This window comes from Rhodamnia argentea, chromosome 7 (assembly GCF_020921035.1).
Source record: "Rhodamnia argentea isolate NSW1041297 chromosome 7, ASM2092103v1, whole genome shotgun sequence".
Taxonomy (NCBI): domain Eukaryota; kingdom Viridiplantae; phylum Streptophyta; class Magnoliopsida; order Myrtales; family Myrtaceae; genus Rhodamnia; species Rhodamnia argentea.
In genome coordinates, this window is record NC_063156.1 from 8,933,225 (window position 1) to 8,950,324 (window position 17,100).

At 39.2% G+C, this 17,100-nt stretch overlaps 1 protein-coding gene and 1 long non-coding RNA gene across 2 annotated transcripts; both read left to right on the forward strand.

Annotated features, from left to right (window-relative positions):
- The first annotated feature begins 485 nt into the window (after positions 1-485).
- On the forward strand, positions 486-9,346 carry LOC115726771 (disease resistance protein RUN1-like). Its single transcript, XM_048282586.1, has 6 exons — positions 486-759; positions 922-1,587; positions 5,201-6,050; positions 7,119-7,400; positions 7,789-7,829; positions 8,590-9,346. Exons 2-6 carry the CDS (start codon positions 956-958, stop codon positions 9,344-9,346), a joined length of 2,562 nt encoding a protein of 853 aa, XP_048138543.1. The 5' UTR covers positions 486-759; positions 922-955.
- A 5,691-nt stretch (positions 9,347-15,037) lies between these two features.
- On the forward strand, positions 15,038-16,640 carry LOC125315869. Its single transcript, XR_007199149.1, has 3 exons — positions 15,038-15,335; positions 16,258-16,498; positions 16,608-16,640. It is a non-coding gene; the product is annotated as an uncharacterized LOC125315869 (long non-coding RNA).
- The last annotated feature ends 460 nt before the right edge of the window (positions 16,641-17,100 follow it).

The following is a 17,100-nucleotide window of genomic DNA, read 5'->3' on the forward strand; positions in this document are numbered from 1 at the left end:
ACTAGAAATTAAAGCAAACAAATACCACTACATCTACTTCTTGTTAATGGAACAAATTTTGCAATTATTAAGTATAACATCGTCTTCATTCAGCAAAATGGCGACCCATTTGCGTGCAAATTCACGGCGCACGACCAAGAAAAAAGAAGCTACTTCTTTGTCAATCCACGACGACAATTTTAGCCAACGTCTCCGATGTGGACTCTTCTTGTTTAGATGGTTTATCCAGCAATCTACACCGTTGAATCAGTACATCCTCGGTCAGTCTTAATCATGAACTCCAATTGCCCCTAGTGGGTCGGGGAGCACGTTGACCGAGTCTTCTCCACAAAAGTCGCTTGACCAATTTCGGATGTTGTTCGGGATTAAAAAATTATTTGAAAAGCCACGTTGATTTGTAAAAAAAAAAAAAAGAAAGAAAGAAAGAAACAAAAAAAATCATATAATCCAGCCGATTGATAAGTTTTTGTCGTTGGCCCGTGCGTTACAACCAGGAGCATCTGCACAACTTTTTGCTCTCTTATCTTTCTTAATTAACAGAAAAAGCAAGTCAAGTCTGAATGAAGAAGCACCTTCCGCGTTATGCTGCTAGTTTTCCTTTCCGATCACCATCCGTTGCAGCGGTTCGATTTAGCGTGAAGAGTCTTGAATCGTTGGACGGCAAGAGCTCAGCATCGTTCAAGAACGCCGAACAGAGTGTGTTGTGAATCGTTGGAGATCACAGGAGTGGGTGGATTGTGTTGTCTGAGCATTCCTCAGGTAATCCATAACTCCTTACTCTTTTTTCTTCTGATGACTTCCAGATCGAGCTCCGGGAGACGTTTCTGCAATCCCCAGATCTGGGGTTCCATATTTCTCCTCTCTGTTTCCTGCTTTCTTTTGAGGTTCTGCTCCCATCAATCTCTTTTACCGCCTTTTTAGGTGAATTTTGAACGCGGAGCCCAGAAGATCCGATATGGTGGGCGTCTTCCTCAATTTCTTTTACTGGCTTTGTAGCATCTGCTCCACCAATTCTCTCGAGATGGAAAGAGAAGAACCCACTCCTTCAGCAGAAGATCCGACGTACGGGGCGTCTTCCTCATCGACCTCTCCTAGTGCAGGTGACTATGGAGGTGGAACCAAAAAGACGAAGGGAGATAATTACGAAGTGTTCTTGAGCTTTAGAGGGAAAGACACTCGTCAAGGCTTCACCGATCATCTCTACACGAGCCTTGTCAATGCAGGAATTCGCGTGTTCAGAGACGACAATGATCTCCGCGTTGGCGAGGGGATTGCTGAGGAGCTTCTCTGCAGTATTACACAGTCCAAGATCTCGATCCCGGTTTTCTCGGAGAACTACACTTCTAGCAAATGGTGCCTTCGCGAGCTAACTCACATGTTGAAGTGCAAGGAAACCAACGGGCAATTAGTGTGGCCCGTATTTTACAAAGTGGCACCCTCACAAGTGCGGCATCTTACAGGGAGATTGGGAAAGTCTATCAATGCACGGGGAGAGAAATTGGACGAAATGGTTGTGAAGGAATGGGAGAAAGCACTTGAAGAAGTCGGCTCCTTGAAAGGATGGGAATCCGAGAAAATTCATAATGGGTACTTTATTCTCCACCAACATATTGTTTAGTTTGTCACAAGTAGATCTTTTTTCCAAACGGATTTAAAATATTTGCCATCCCATACTCAAAATTTTATGTTATTTGATAGGCATGAAGGAGCACTTGTTAACATTGTTGTCGGGGAGGCTATGTGCGAATTAAATAGAAATTTTCGGCTAACTCTTCCCAAAGAGTTGGTTGGAGTTGATGATCGTGTGGAAGAGATTATGAGCCCGATAGATGCTAAATTTACAAATTCGACGATTCTCGGAATCTATGGAATGGGCGGCATCGGTAAGACAACTCTGTTGACACCTAAATTTTGATTTTTCTTAAATTATTTTCACAAAAATGAGAATTAGCCTTGATTCTCACAAAAAAAATTAGTTTTCATGTATTGCTATATAACTTAAGCATGCATTGCATTTGTGCTATTTCGCGCCGATGACAGGATTTGGATTCGGATTGACATGCGGAAGACCGGAGCCCATATTCCATAATTCGGCCATCATAAGGGAGCAAGTGTCGAAAATCACAAGGCCTTAGGGTCTAATTTTCAGTCCACTAAATTTTGATTTCGAAAAAGGCTTTTTAATTAAAGTTCACTAACCAAAATAAGGCCAAAACTTGAGCCCGCATTATCAGACTTTGACCTAGGGTTTCTCTATATAAACATGGCTAGGTCACGTGAAAGAGGGAGGCCAATAAAATTCCACACACGGCACATTTTGGAGAGAGAAGGGGAGGCGTCGTTCATTGTTCTGAGCATACAAGGGAAGTCTCAATTGGGCTCCCAGTGGAGATCATGGAGTCTTGAAAGCCAACTTCTTTTTTTCCTCTATCATGGTTAATTGGTTATTGGTACCGTTAATTTTTTCCTCCATCTTGGCTCTTCCTTGTTTTGTTTTCTTGCTGATTACACAAAATTGAAAGACACGGCATATTGGAGGGCCACGAAGTGGAAGACGCACATCTCTCTCCCTCTGGTCTTCATCGACAATGGTAGATTCATGGCGACAAAAAGGAGGATTGAGGTTCTCCACGGAAAAGAAGTGGTGGTTTTGATCTGGAGGGGTCCACGAGATACATTGGAGAGGATATGAACGAAAAAACTGTTTCGGCCGAGTCCTCTGCTTGCTACGCCAGCCAAGCTTCAAGGATGGATTATTGCTAATCTGTCATATCACTACAAACCGCTTGGAGGACACGTTCTGATCAACTGAGATGAGAAGGCCAGAAGTTTAGAGGATGAATCGTCCACCGCGAGAAGAAGAAGACAAAAAGGGATCTCCCCATCATCACTTTTTGTCTTTTTGTTTCCTCTAATTTCAACATACAGGTCTCGCATGAATACTAGGAGATTTTGAAAAGCAGACTTTCACCGGGACTCTCTCATTGGTATCAACAATAGCCTAGTCATCCTCGACGATCCTGACGAGCCTAGCAGCCTCGCCGATCGCTCGTCACAGACGCTGGGGAGCAAACCTTCGAGTCTCTATCAATAGTCTCGTTGTGACTAACTCGGTGTTGATTCGCTCGCGTTGGCCTACAAGCTGTTGCTGTTTGGGATGCACCATTGGTCTCCCTCGTCCTTTAACAATTTCGTGCTTTGAAGTCATAATTATGTTTAATTTCGGGCAGAGTCTGTGGTGCTTATTTTGCAAATGCAAACTTATTGTTGCTTTTGTAATATCAATTGCCTACAAGTGAAGACCATGCAGGATTGTTATTACATAAAATTCAGGATCTGGCGTGTGTCCTCTTAGAGTCAAAAGAGGAATTCATGCAGTTCACAGTGAAGGCCGTTGTTAAAAAAGGAAGAGAAAGTTCTTGTGCTTCATGCAGATTTTGAAGGTGGGGTGGACAACTGAAGCCACGCAATTTCTCATGCACGGCCTCATGAGGAGGAAAACAAGTTGAATCAAAAGGAACAATCGAAGAAGTTTACGGCATAGATTTTCCTCTGACGAAACTCACACTTCGAGACCGTCGCCACCATAATTTCACGAATCACTTGGGGTTCAGGCCTTGTTTTTTTAAGTTTTTCCCTTCTTGATTCTTTCCTATTTTATTTTATTTTTAGATTGTCCATGCCAAAAGGAAACGAGAGAATTAAGGGGTTTCTTCGCACATGTTCTGAAGGTCCGCACAAAGAGGACTCCCCAAAGAGATTGGTTCTGAATTCGAATTCGGAAAGTTATCCGCGAATTAGGTAACAATCGTAATCTGAATATATTTTAGATACATTGTTGCCTATTTTGAGTTATTCTTATATAATCATATCTTGAGCAGGTTGTTATTTCTAATATATCTTGCAGAGATTGTTGCTTGTATTTGGAAAGTGCAGTTTTATAGAAAAGACAATATTGTGTTAGAGATGGCGCAATATTCCCTTATAGATAAATTGCCACAACATCGAATAACTCCTGATCTGGCTGATTTCTTTTACTTTTTTTTTTTCCATCTTATCCTTTTTTATCTCATGTTTATTTTATGCTCATCTTTATAATTGTTATTTAAGGATTGAACATTATTAAACAATCTTCCCATAATATATGCTCCCCTATGTGCCTTGTCCCTCGGAAAACGTACATTAAAGGCAACATATGACTTCGATCTCGAAGTACGATCGTGCCCGTACGTGTGAATTAGATATCAAATCCTCGATCTTGAGGAGCGGATCGCTAATTCCTAAATAGAATTTCAAGGTTTGCCCTATGTATATAGGGACGACGGTAATTCTATAATATATTCACTTGCTAACCCTAATCTCGGGGGATGTTGTGAATAAAAATCGGAATTTCGGATTTGAAGGTGTTTTATGGGCAATATTGTTTATTTTTGTTCAAATTTCACTGTTTTCATGGTTTAAATAATTTCTTAAAAAATCCCAAAAAAGATGTCACGTTTTCTTAAGTTAAATCACATTTCTCTTCACTTCTTGCATGAAAATAATGTCTAATAAAATTAGGACTTTGAGAAATCAATTTCTTAAGTTAAATTAGATGTTACTTCACATTAGAGTAGTTTTTACCTTTATTTTTTCATGAATCCGAAAATACACCAAAATATACCAAAAAATACCATCCACGTTGCATAGCATTATAGTTTAGTTTGCATTATTATATTTTCTTTGTCATGCATATTTGCCACGTCATTATGCCATGTCACGTAGTTTTGCCATGTCATTACATCTCATTTGTCATATAGGTAGATTGCATTAGCATTGCATTTAATAAAAGAAAACCCCAAAAAAATTTTAATTCAAATCATCATCAAACTAAGGATTTTTCATGAAAATCGGGTACCGAAAGGGCATTAATTGAAAAGTTAATGTAACCAAGTCCCCGAATCCATTTAATCTCTGGTTCGTATGAAATAAAGTATTTTCTCCCGAATACTTTATTTAGGTTTCTAATCTACCTACCATAAAAGATTAGTGGCGGCTCCAATTTAAAATCTCGACGTGTAATTGAACCTAAGTTGCGATTCGGTAGGACTTGGGAGAGTCCGAATTAGGTTAGTTAATCTAATTAACCAATTTTTAGGTCGTGACAAACTCTAGCAAAGGTCCTGTACAACAATCTCTCTAGTCATTTCGAACACCGTAGCTTCTTGACAGATATTCGAGAAACATGCGCACGCAAGGGTATTGAATGCCTGCAAAATCAGCTCATTTACGATATACTAAGAAGTACATATGATGTGTCTAATGCTGAGGAGGGAATCGCTGTCATAAGGTCTCGCTTTACAAGTAAGAAAGTCCTCATTGTACTTGACGATGTGGCTGATAATACTCACTTGAATTGTTTGGCCGGAGACAGGAGTTGGTTTGAAGCTGGTAGTATGGTCATCATAACAACTAGAAACAAGGGTATTCTTGAGGAGGCTACGGCAAGCCACATCTACCAACTCAAAGAGTTGCCTTCGGATCAATCGCTGATTTTGTTTAGTAGATATGCTTTTCGAAAGGATTCTCCTCAGAGCAATTATGACATTATCTCTGCTGATGTTGCATCAACCACTGGGGGGCTTCCCTTAGCACTTAAAGTTATAGGTTCATTCTTATGTGGAAAGAGAAAAGAAGTATGGAAAGATACATTAAAAAAATTAAAGAAGGTGCCTCACATAGAAGTGCAAGAGAAGTTGAAGATAAGTTACGATGCGTTGGATTCTGAGGACAAACAGATATTTCTGGATATTGCATGTTTTCTTATTGGATGGCGTAAACAAAGTCCGACTTATATGTGGGATGCCTGTGAGTTTTTCCCGGCGAAGGGGATTGAAGTATTAAGTCTTTTGTCCCTCATTGAAATTGACGAAGGCGGAAAGCTAGTAATGCATGATCAATTAAGAGATCTTGGAAGGGAGATTGTTCGTCAAGAAAATCCAATGGAGCCTCGGGAGCACAGTAGATTATGGAATTACAAGGATGCCGAAGATGTGTTTGACAACAGCAAGGTAAGAGTTTTCTCTACTTATCTTAATAAATGAATGTGAGGCCATCTTCTCTTTCTTGTTTGACAGAAAGATTGTTGTCAATTTACACATTTTTTTTTCATTCTATAATTAATGAATGTGAGTCCATCTTCTCTTTCTTGTTCGACAGAAAGATTGTTGTCAATCTACACATTTGTTCTTTTCATTCTATGGACTTTCCATTATAGTTTATGATTTTTTTCTATGCATTTGCTAATACTTAATATTTTTGTGACCATCGATAAGTTTTATATCAATACCCTTCTGACATTTATTTGTTAAACATAGGCTATCATGTGATTACAATTATTTCTAAATTGTTCAACTCTTAGTGAGCATCTTATTTAGCAAATATTTAGTTCGTATTGATATAATCGCGTGTTAAATATGGTCTATCATGTTACATGAATGTGTTATGGATATTGTATATGTCAAGTATTGACCACCACATGACAATAGATATTTCTACATGGATCACCTCTTGGTGATATTTATCACATATTTAGTACATTTACATCATTTATTTGTTAAATATGGCTTATCATTTAAGATAGTTTGTTTGTCCTTTTGTTAATGTCTTTTACATATGAAAAACGAAAAAATATTTTCTCATAATGAGTGTCCATAAAAATATCATACATTTGGTTATACTTATCATTGAAGACATGTAGCCAACCCTCCAAACATATGTTCTTTTATCTTCAACGACGGACAGTTTTGTTATATTCTTCTCTTTGGTAATGCATGTTCAAAAATTTTTTGGCGGTCATCGTGTTCATCGATCTTTTAGTATTATTTAGCTTGTCAAATATTAGCCTAATATAATATTGATATTTTGATATTGTTATTTGATCAATATGGTGTTTGTGTTATTTGTTTGTCCAGTGTTAGCCCATTTCACGTAATAAATTATAGCTTCATAAATTGTTTCAATTGGTATAAGATATGTACGTAACCATTATTTAATATAGACGTACAACTCCATGGCATATCTTATGTGATATGATTTATAATTCAAAGCTAACTGTCCGCAATGTTTCCTAATTGCAGGGTACTAGAAAGATTGAGGCCCTTTGTTTTGACAAGTCTGATAGGGGAAGAAGTTATACGGCTGAACAATTTAAAGAGCTGGCCAACTTGAGGTTCATTCAAATGAAAGGTGGGAATTTCACTGGAGATTTCCATAACTTGCTTCCTCAATTAATATGGCTCCAATGGCAGTTTTGTCCATCAGATTTCGCAGCGGCCAACTTTCATCCGAAGAAATTAGTCGTGCTCGATCTATCGCATAGCGACATTTCAGAGAACTGGGGAGGATGGGGTCCACTAAAGGTAAGATATAGAGAAGACATATGTATTGTTGAATATTACATATTGTCGATGGTCCAATTGCACCAAATTCTCCTTCTTTATTTTGGAATGGTTTTAATGTCCTTCCTCAAATGAAGGACTTTCCTCGATAAATAAGAGGAATTTATAGGCACCCAAATATACTGGAAGCTTATGCCCTTTCAAATCTTAACCAGTCATGCTTAACATTAGACATACTAATTACCATCTATTAAAATTATAATTACAATATTGGTGCCTATTTTGAATTTTTTTAAATGATTCTTGGTCCCTTCTTTTTTGGTTTTTTCCAATTTCTCCCCAAGCAAAAGTATGTCTTTTTTTTTTTTAACGATTCTTGTTGTTTGTCTATGTCCATCTTCTGTCATAGTTTCAAGGAGAAACAGAAACTCTGTCACAGTGGCTTGTGTTGTATATACATACTAAAATTCTAAATTCAATTTTATCTTAGAGAAACAGAAATCATTTATTAATTGCTCTCACTTCATGCATGCATTTATTAATGTTGATTATTAAAATCACCGTATAACACATTCATAAGCTATTAATCTAACAAGAGTAACAAAATTATCCTTCCAGTGACATTTAAATACTTTCGAACCCAACATTTTTTTTTTAAATCTTGCACATATAAAACTTAAAATTTGCTTCTCTTTAATTTCATACTATTGAAAGAAAAAGTGGCGCCCAGTGCATGATTCTCTCTTCCATTTGAACTTCTCATCTGCTTTTTTCATGATAAAATTTCCTCTATGTCTAATCAACAAAACAAGGCATCGCCATAACTTTTAAAAACTAATTATATTTTTTCCTCCGAAAAAAAAATGCAGTTATCCATAACTAAATGCAGTTAGCATAACATTCTTTTCGCAATGGATATGCTTAAAAAACATTTATATGATGGTGTACCCAAATTCTACTAAAAGAAACACTTAAAAGTAAATAAGAAACTATCAAAGAGTAGCGGAGCATGAATATTTTTGAGGAACTTTCAAAAGTCCAAAGGAAAAAAAAAAAACACACTAGCAGTGGAAAATCATAAGTTATAGTGGTCCAATCACAATGAGGTATTCTTTCTTTCTTTCTTTCAAGTGGCAACGGAACTCAAAGTTCTCAATCTCACGAGGTGTGACTCTTTGAAAGGAACTCCTGACTTGTCCGCTTTCAAAAGCTTGGAGATTTTGATTCTTAAAGAATGTATGAGGCTGGAAGAGATTCATTCTTCTATCGGAGACCTCAAGACCCTCGTCTCCTTGAATGTCGGGGGTTGTCGTAAATTGAAGGAGCTACCGGTTGGAGTAGGTAAAATGGAAAATTTGAGGGAGCTTATCTTAGATGGTACTGCCATACGAGAGATTTCCATTTCGAGAGGTTGTTTGACGAAGCTGGAGAATCTAAGTGTTTGGCATTGTGAAAAACTTGCTCAACTGCGGGAATCTATGGGCTCTCTTGTGTCGCTAACTCGGCTGAACTTATCACAGTTATGGATTGAAGGATTACCCGAATCAATTGGTTCTTTGAAAGAGCTCGAGACTCTTAATGTCTCTGGTTGTAAATCGTTGGCCCGCATACCCGGCTCCATAGGACATCTAGCATCTCTTTCTGTCCTTGACCTAAGAGATTGTGGTAAACTTGCTCAACTTCCGGTCTCCCTATGCTCCCTCACGTCTTTGATCGAATTGAATTTAGCATGGGCAGCAATTGCGGAATTGCCCGAAAGCATTGTGAATCTGCAGAATTTGAGGATTTTGGACATTAGTGGGACCCACATAACAGAATTGCCTCGTGACATTGGAATGTTGGCGAAACTCCAAGTGTTGAGAGCTTGGGGATGCAAAAATCTGGAAGGACTGCCCGATAATATAGCCCAACCGACTTCGCTCAAGTATCTCGACTTAGACAAGTCGGGCATCTCGGGCTTGCCGTAAAGCATTTCTAAGCTCTCTTCTCTCCAACTCCTCGACTTTGAATCTTGCGAGAAGCTTCAAGAAATACCGGAAGCGCCCTTTGGCGTGAGAGATCTAGGGATAACCTGCCAGAGTCCGTCATTGCCACATCTTTCCCAACCGAGCCTTCTCAACGAACTCATTCTTTTTGATTGCGGTCGGCTTGATTGTCTCCCGGAGCTTCCGGTTGGATTATCAACACTTTGGATTATACGTTGCGGAAAATTGAAGGCGTTGCCGAACTTGTCAAGCTTGAAGCGCTTATCTAAATTGATGGTCGGGGAGTGCTATGAGCTAACAGAAGTCACCGGCTTGGAAGGTTTACGGTCCCTATCCTATTTAGAGGTATGGGAATGCCCTAAGTTATGTAGGCTTGGGGCGGTCGAATCCTTGGAGTCATCGAGAGGCTTACACATTGATGAGGCGTTCCCGGATTCTTCCAAGTTAACGAGCGCAAAGGTATCTCGGCCTGAAGGATCGCTACATCTTTCAAATTCAAAGATTCTGCAGGAAACAATCGCTGGAAGTTGCGAAAATTTACTAGAAATTGAAGGCCTTGGTGGATCAAAATCCTCACCGACGTCGGATATCTCTGAGTCCACTTCCGCCGGACAATCTCAAGACCTTTCGGGTTTGGAATGTGTGAGGGAATCACATTTTACAAATTGCCTGGATAGATTAATATCCTTGACAACTTTGGTTGTCTCCGGTTGCACATCCCTTGGACAATCATTGGACCTGTCAAATTTAAAGAGTTTGAGGGAATTTTATGCTGTAGGTTGCAAGAACCTAGTTGAAATTCGAGGCCTTGATGGATTGGAATCCTTGGTAACTTTGTCAATTTCTGGATGCACGTCTCTTGGACAATCACTGGACTTGTCAAATTCAAAAAATCTGCATACACTCCAAGTTGTATACTGCAAGAACCTAGTTGGATTTCGAGGCCTTGATAGGTTAGCATCTTTACAGAATTTGGATATTTCTGGGTGCACATCCCTTAGGCAATCACTTAACATTTCAAATTTAAAGCATCTTCTGACTATCCGTGCTGCAAAATGCACAAACCTAGTTGAAATTCAAGGTCTTGATGGGTTAGAATCTTTACAGAGTTTGGATATTTCTGGGTGCACATCCCTTAGGCAATCACTCAACCTTTCAAATTTGAAGCATCTTTCGACTATCCGTGCTGCGGGATGCACAAACCTAGTTGAAATTCGAGGTCTTGATGGGTTAGAATCTTTACAGAATTCGGATATTCTTGGGTGCACATCCTTACACGATCAAGCGGACGTCAACCTTCAGATATTTCTGGAAATTCAGTGCTGCAACCTACGAGAACCTAGTCAAAATTCAAGGCCATGATAGATCAAAATACTTGAGAGATTGGGATAATTCTGGGTGCAAGATCAAATGAACAATCACCGAATCTATGACGTTTAAGGAAGCTGAGGATATTCCAATCTGCAAACCGTGAGAATCACTCGAAGCCTTGATATTTTGGGCATCTGTCGTTACACTTCCCTAGGAATATTACATGACCTATGGTGCTCGAAAACCCCGATACGGTTGAATGTCAACCTCTATGAAGGCAAAAATGGCGGGAATGAAGCAGGCGGTCCTGGTGAATCATCTATGAGTGATTCTTCTTTGTACATTACCGAGTGATTCATGTTTCTTAGTTGGAATGAAAACTCTGCTGATCATGGTAGGAATGTAACTGGCAGCTCTCGTTGGAGGACTAGACCGTCATTAGGGTGACTTTTTGTAAAATGCTTTTGCAAATCTTGTGTTTTAAGGTGGTTGTGCTTGCTCGCAAATTATTATAACGTGTTCTTATTTTGTTTCCACAGTGAGTTGAGCTTTTCTATCTTTAGTAATGCCAAGAATGATGTAACTTTGCTTGCTTTTCCCGATCGCTTGAATTGGCCTTTTTTTTTTCCTATTGTTCTGCGATATTTGAACTGTAATTCTCTCTTTTGCCTGTTCTTGTATGACTGCTAATTTAATTATTACCATGTGGATTATTAAGAATGGTTCGAGAGGCAAAGTGCAAAAAGCACAGAGGCAAAGGAGAGAGATCATTCTGCTGGATCATGGTGCTCTTGAACCAGAATTCGTCGGGTTCTTTCAAGCTAAATTCATGTAGTCTGCAAGAGTGAGTTCACAGAATCATTGTCATTTTAAATTCCTCGCTGAACTGTTTATTCCTTGGGTTTTGATCCTAACAAGATTTACACCACTTAGCCTGTTGGTCATTCCGATGCTGGGATTGTTTTTGCCATGCCAGAGAGGAATTTTTTCCTAGTGATGCTGTGTTTCTGACTTTCCAGTGTGCGAGTTTTTATCTCCTGCTACTTCGAAATCTGTCAATAGTCTTGGTCCTCATAGGAACTGCAAATAGAGCCGGATTTTGGAATTTCGTAAGAGAACCATATATTTTGCAAGAAAAGTTATGAACTATTACAAGTCTGATCGATTTTCATTGTGTTAATCATGCCGAAATTGTGAGAGAAAGCCTCCTATATCTTGGGGAAATAATGATCCTCATGTTTTATGAACCGACATGATAAGCTTATGGCAATGGACATGAACAGGACTAGCAGTGTGGCACCTGGAGATGAAGCCTCGCTTCCGGATAGGGGCGGAGATGTGCTGGCGCTGGTGGTTGGGGCGGCCGGTGGCTGATCTAGCTGGATAGGAGGTCCAGCCATCGGAAGTTTCACCGATGATGACCGCTGCTCTTAAATTATATCTCGAGCTTGAGTCTATGTATGGAATGTGGGCGTCTTTGTTCAAGTCGCGTAAGGGAGGAGATCTTCAGTAATTAGTCAATCTATAAATACTCGAGATTTTTTCTGCACAAGAGAGACTCTTAATTCAGCCACATATTGAAGTCCTTTATTGAGCTACACAAATTGGAGCGTTTCTTTGGGTCGTACATAAGAAAGCTCCGGACACATGGAAGATTTGTGCTGTAAATTCTACATTCGATTGAGTTGTTTTTTTGCACGGCATGGATTTGGGTTTAATCTAGATGTGGGAAACATTCGAGTGTGTGAACGATTATAACTCTAATTCTTCCATTATTAGTGAATGATTTGCTGCTGGCTCTTTCCATCCGTGGACTAGGTACCGACACTAGGGACCGAAGCACGTAAATCTCTAATATCCTTTATGGTTCCTCGCTTATTTCTCCAGTGATTTTGCATTGACTTAAATTGCAAGACACTGTAAATTTCCGCATTAATGTTACAATAGCTACTTTTTGACCCTGAGAGCAATGGTCGCCATTAGCAAAGAAGTAGATGGAGTAATACTTCCTGGTTTTGCTGAGGGTGGCGGGTCTAAGTGGTAGGGATGGTGAACGGAGAGGCGGTCTTGCGGTTGTCATTAAAGATATTAATTTCCCAGCTATTTTCTCCCCCAAAAATCAAGGAAAAGAATAAAATCTGATTAGCAGACAATCCAAACACTGCAAAAAAAAAAAAAAAAAATCTAAAATCTGCCTTACACGTTAGAGGATACAATATGTAGGAGATAGTATCTCTCCTGGTACTTCATGTAGTGTTTTTTTTTTTTTTTGGGGACCATGGTACTTCATAGGACTGAGACCACTGTAAATCAAATTGTAATTGTTATTTGAACTTCTTGCAAGACAACCTCCGACAATACGCCACACTTGCTAATTTGTCATCCATGTTAAAGCATCATAGCAGCGAAGATCAATTTATGCGACATTAGGTGAATTTGGAAATTAACGGCAAGGAGTAATGAATTTGACGGAGTAAAATGCTCACTTAAAACCCAGCCGACAACGCGGTAACGTTATATTAAATGATAGTAAGTAAATACATAAGTTTTACATGAAAGCTTCGGAGAGCATGAACCAAAGCGTTTTATCGTAGACATAGTCAAGCCCTTCACATACAAAGGGCGTTTGAAATGGAGTTGGGGATTTGTCTTAATTGGCTTTGAGAGTGTTGATCAAATGGGGCATTCTCACATTTGAAAGTGAAATTTCACAAAGGAAAAGAGAAAACAATAGATAATTTAATACGCATGTACTTTAATTATCAAATATTATATATGGTTCCTTATACCTTTCTGTAGGGAACCTTGCAAACAACGTAGAGGCTGGGTGCACGATGGTATCAGCCGAGACCTTGGAACCTATCATATACCTACCGGTTTCGTAATTTTGGGAACTTGAAATTTACTCTGCGAGTTCTAATATTCATCCTAGAACCTACCCAATCATCTCGTTAAGTAGATTTTGCAGATTTTCTACACATAAGAAACATTTTTAGTTCACGAGGCATTCATAATTGGAGAAATTCTAGCCAAACTAATTACATGGCATTTATAATTAAATTTTTAATCTAACATGTTTTTTTTAAAAAGATTAGTTCATGTGGATCGCGAAAACTAAAAATATGCTGGAAAAAATTAAAAACGGGAGTTGCATAGACGGCGAGGTTGGGGGATGGCCGGCCCTCGCCTGTGATTAGCAACCCTCGCCGACCATTCCCCACTCTTGCCGCCTATGCAATCGGTCTCTCTTTTTTTTTTTGATAAATTCTATCTTAACTTTAGATTATGTTTACTTTTTTTAATCTAATTAATTTTTTTTATTTTTAATATTTTTTGGAAATTTTATCCTTTTTTTTTATTGCTTATCGGACTCTGGTGAGCCAAATAGGCTTTAGATATTAATAAAAAATATCACGATAGATTTCCAGCCAAGCTAATCAGAGTTGGCAGATCGTTCGAAGGTAGTTGGTCATTATCCCATAAAAAACTCAAACCCTAACAGAGTTGAAGATCGGGAGTTTAAATTTTTCTGGATTCTTTATTTAACTTCCCAAGCTTTTAGGATCATTGAGAGCCGTCTCTTAGAATTTAATGCCAACTCCAGGAGAGAGAGAGAGGAGAGAAGTCGACGAGAAGTTCCGTGATATGATAATCAACATAAAGAAGATGACGATTGTTTGAAACACACGACTCTCTCGCAAGTCTTATTACTATAGTTTTTTGTTTAAAAAAAAGTTCAAGATTTCTTTTTTTAAATGTCAAACGACACAAACCCATGTCTGTTTATGTACGTGATTATATTCTTATTATTTTTGTCCTTTTCATGTTTCATTAGACTGTGTTTGGCTTTGCAACTTTTATTGTTATGAGCATACACATTTCTTTGTCCAAATTTGAACCCTAATGTCCAAACTGCAGTTTGATTCGTTTCGGTTCCGATTGTAAAATGAATTGTTTTTTAATTTAGCCTGGTGAAATAAATTAGTCCGATTACTAATTTTGCCGGACTCTGATTCGGTTTGATCTTCAAAGCCAAACCGGGTGTGATTTTACGGTTCGGGACGATCCGGTTCACTGGCATTTTCAGATCATCCACGGAAAAACCTGCCCCAGCAACCAAACAGGGTTTGCACTTTGCACCACCGGATTGCGAGCCAAACAGAGCCGAGGGGAGTTGGACCGGGAATTGGAAGAGAATTTAAAGCAGGGACAAGACTATCCTTTTCCTGGTGTAGGTTTTGAAAAAACCGAAATCCAATCAGTGTCCTTCGTCTTCCTCTCGGAAGCGTTTTATACAGACAAGGGGAAGAAAATGTTAGTGTCCTTTTTGGCGAGTGTGGCCACTGCTGTTGTTAACCTATTAGACTCCCACTCTGCGCATGAATTGGTAAGCCTCGCCCTTCAGTCTCTCTCTCCTTCTCGTAGCTTTCTCTTTTCGATTTTTGCTTGCATTTGGGATGGGAGATGGTGCTTGTTCGAACGACCGATTGCTGTTCCTCCCGAAAGTTTCGTGTCGTTCGTGGGTTGGCTTGTCTCCGCTGGAGAGGTCTAGTTTCGCTGTAATTGGTTAGTACATTTGAGCTTTTGGGGAGAGTGGTTGCCGATCATTTGGTCTCTCTCTGGTCTGGCGAACGCATGCGCGCGAGAAAGTCGATAGCGGGTCAGTCGAAAATGTGGGTTCTCTGGTTTTGTTCGGTGGTGGAGCTCTTGCCTTGAGAAAGCCTAACGAGCTGCGTGTAGCTGTTTCTGAGCGCTACGTTCGGTCTCAAGTGTGGTCATTTATTGAGATGATCTTTTGGGTGGAAAGTCTGTGTTATGGTACTGCATTTACATTTCTGTAAAAACTTGAGGCAACACTCTTCCGGGGATTTGTTATGCAAAGTACTTTTGCTGACCCTTTTGGCCTTGCATTTACTGTAGAACTTTGGTTCTTGTTATATTTGTTGGTAACTTGGTAAGCGTGGAAATAGTCCGGCTTTAATGTGTTGCAAAAAGATCGAAAGCAACTTTGGGAATTTTCATTAACATGCAGGAATCTGCCCCAACACCCTCGTGGCAATAAGCCATGTGTGCTCGGGATACCCTTTTCACACGAATATACAGAAATGTTCAACATTGTCACAATTGTCATCAGAATTCATTTAATATTTTTGAAACATGCTTCACTTCATTGTCTTTTAATGCCTATCGTCTGGCACCTCTTTATGTTAATTTTTCATTGCTTAAATGAAACTTGCTTATTTAAACTGGTTGAGCTTTTTCACTTGTGCCTTGTGGTGCATTGGGAAAGAATGAGAAGGCAATGGAAGATAGTTTGAGGGATCAGAGTCTTCACATTCTTCAGCTTTTGCTTTGTAAAGCATTTATGGTAGGCATGCTCTGGTCTCACTTAGTATTGGTGTTGTTGGTTTATTTAATTTTTCTTTTAAATGTTCTTCTTGGTAATGCACCTTTTGATGCCTTTAAAAGGTCACTGCAGGCTAGCATTTTGATTTTTTCTTGGTATGATCTTTTTGACTCGAAGTTGTGTGTTTTGTGAAATTATATATGTAACTCTCTGAAGCTTGTATCTTGCAATTCAGATATCTAGGCTCTTCCAACAATTGTAAGCCCTCTTTACTTCCAAGAGCTCGAAGAGTTATGGCACCTAACCCCAGAGTAAAGGCAGCCTTTATGGCAATGAGGGATATCAGAATCAGTGAAGACAAGTTGAAGCCAGTGCTGAAGAAACTCCTGAAAGTATATGACAAAAAATGGGAGCTGATTGAAGAAGAAAACTATAGAGTTCTTGCAGATGCTATATTCGATGAGGAGGATGATAAGGTGCAGTATACGCAGAACTGGTCTCTATTTACTTCATCAATGTTTCCCTCTCTTTTGCACGTCCTTTCCTGCTTGTTTTTCTAATCTTTGTTTATGATCTGCTGTAGAGGTTGAGGTGCAAAAGCGAAAAAGGACTGCAGGTGTATGTGATCCACTCCATATTGTAACTACAACTTTTTGACCATCTTTAAAATAACCTTTGTTCTTCTCTTTTTGGCTCTGAAGGAGGATGACTTGGAGGAAGAAGCACAAATGCATGAGGGTGAACGCCCGTTAAAAAGACTGAGGTTGAGAAACCAATAATCTCAGGGCTTAGCTTCTCCTAGTAATCAAAACTCTCAATAAGGTGGAATTTCGTTCCAGCCTGTGGTTGAGCAGCAAGAAATCCAATCTTCTTCAGTCCAGCAAAGTAACATGGACAAGGGAAAACAACCCATTTCTCCCATGACTTTGGCTGTAATTGAAAGAAACAACCTGTCACTGCTATCTACTATTAAAGCTAGTGGTTCAGTAATGTCCTCCGATACTTCTATCAGAATTCTCATAGACAAAGGAGAGGGGCCTCTCTCTCCCCCCATTTTACCGATAGAAGCTTTATACAT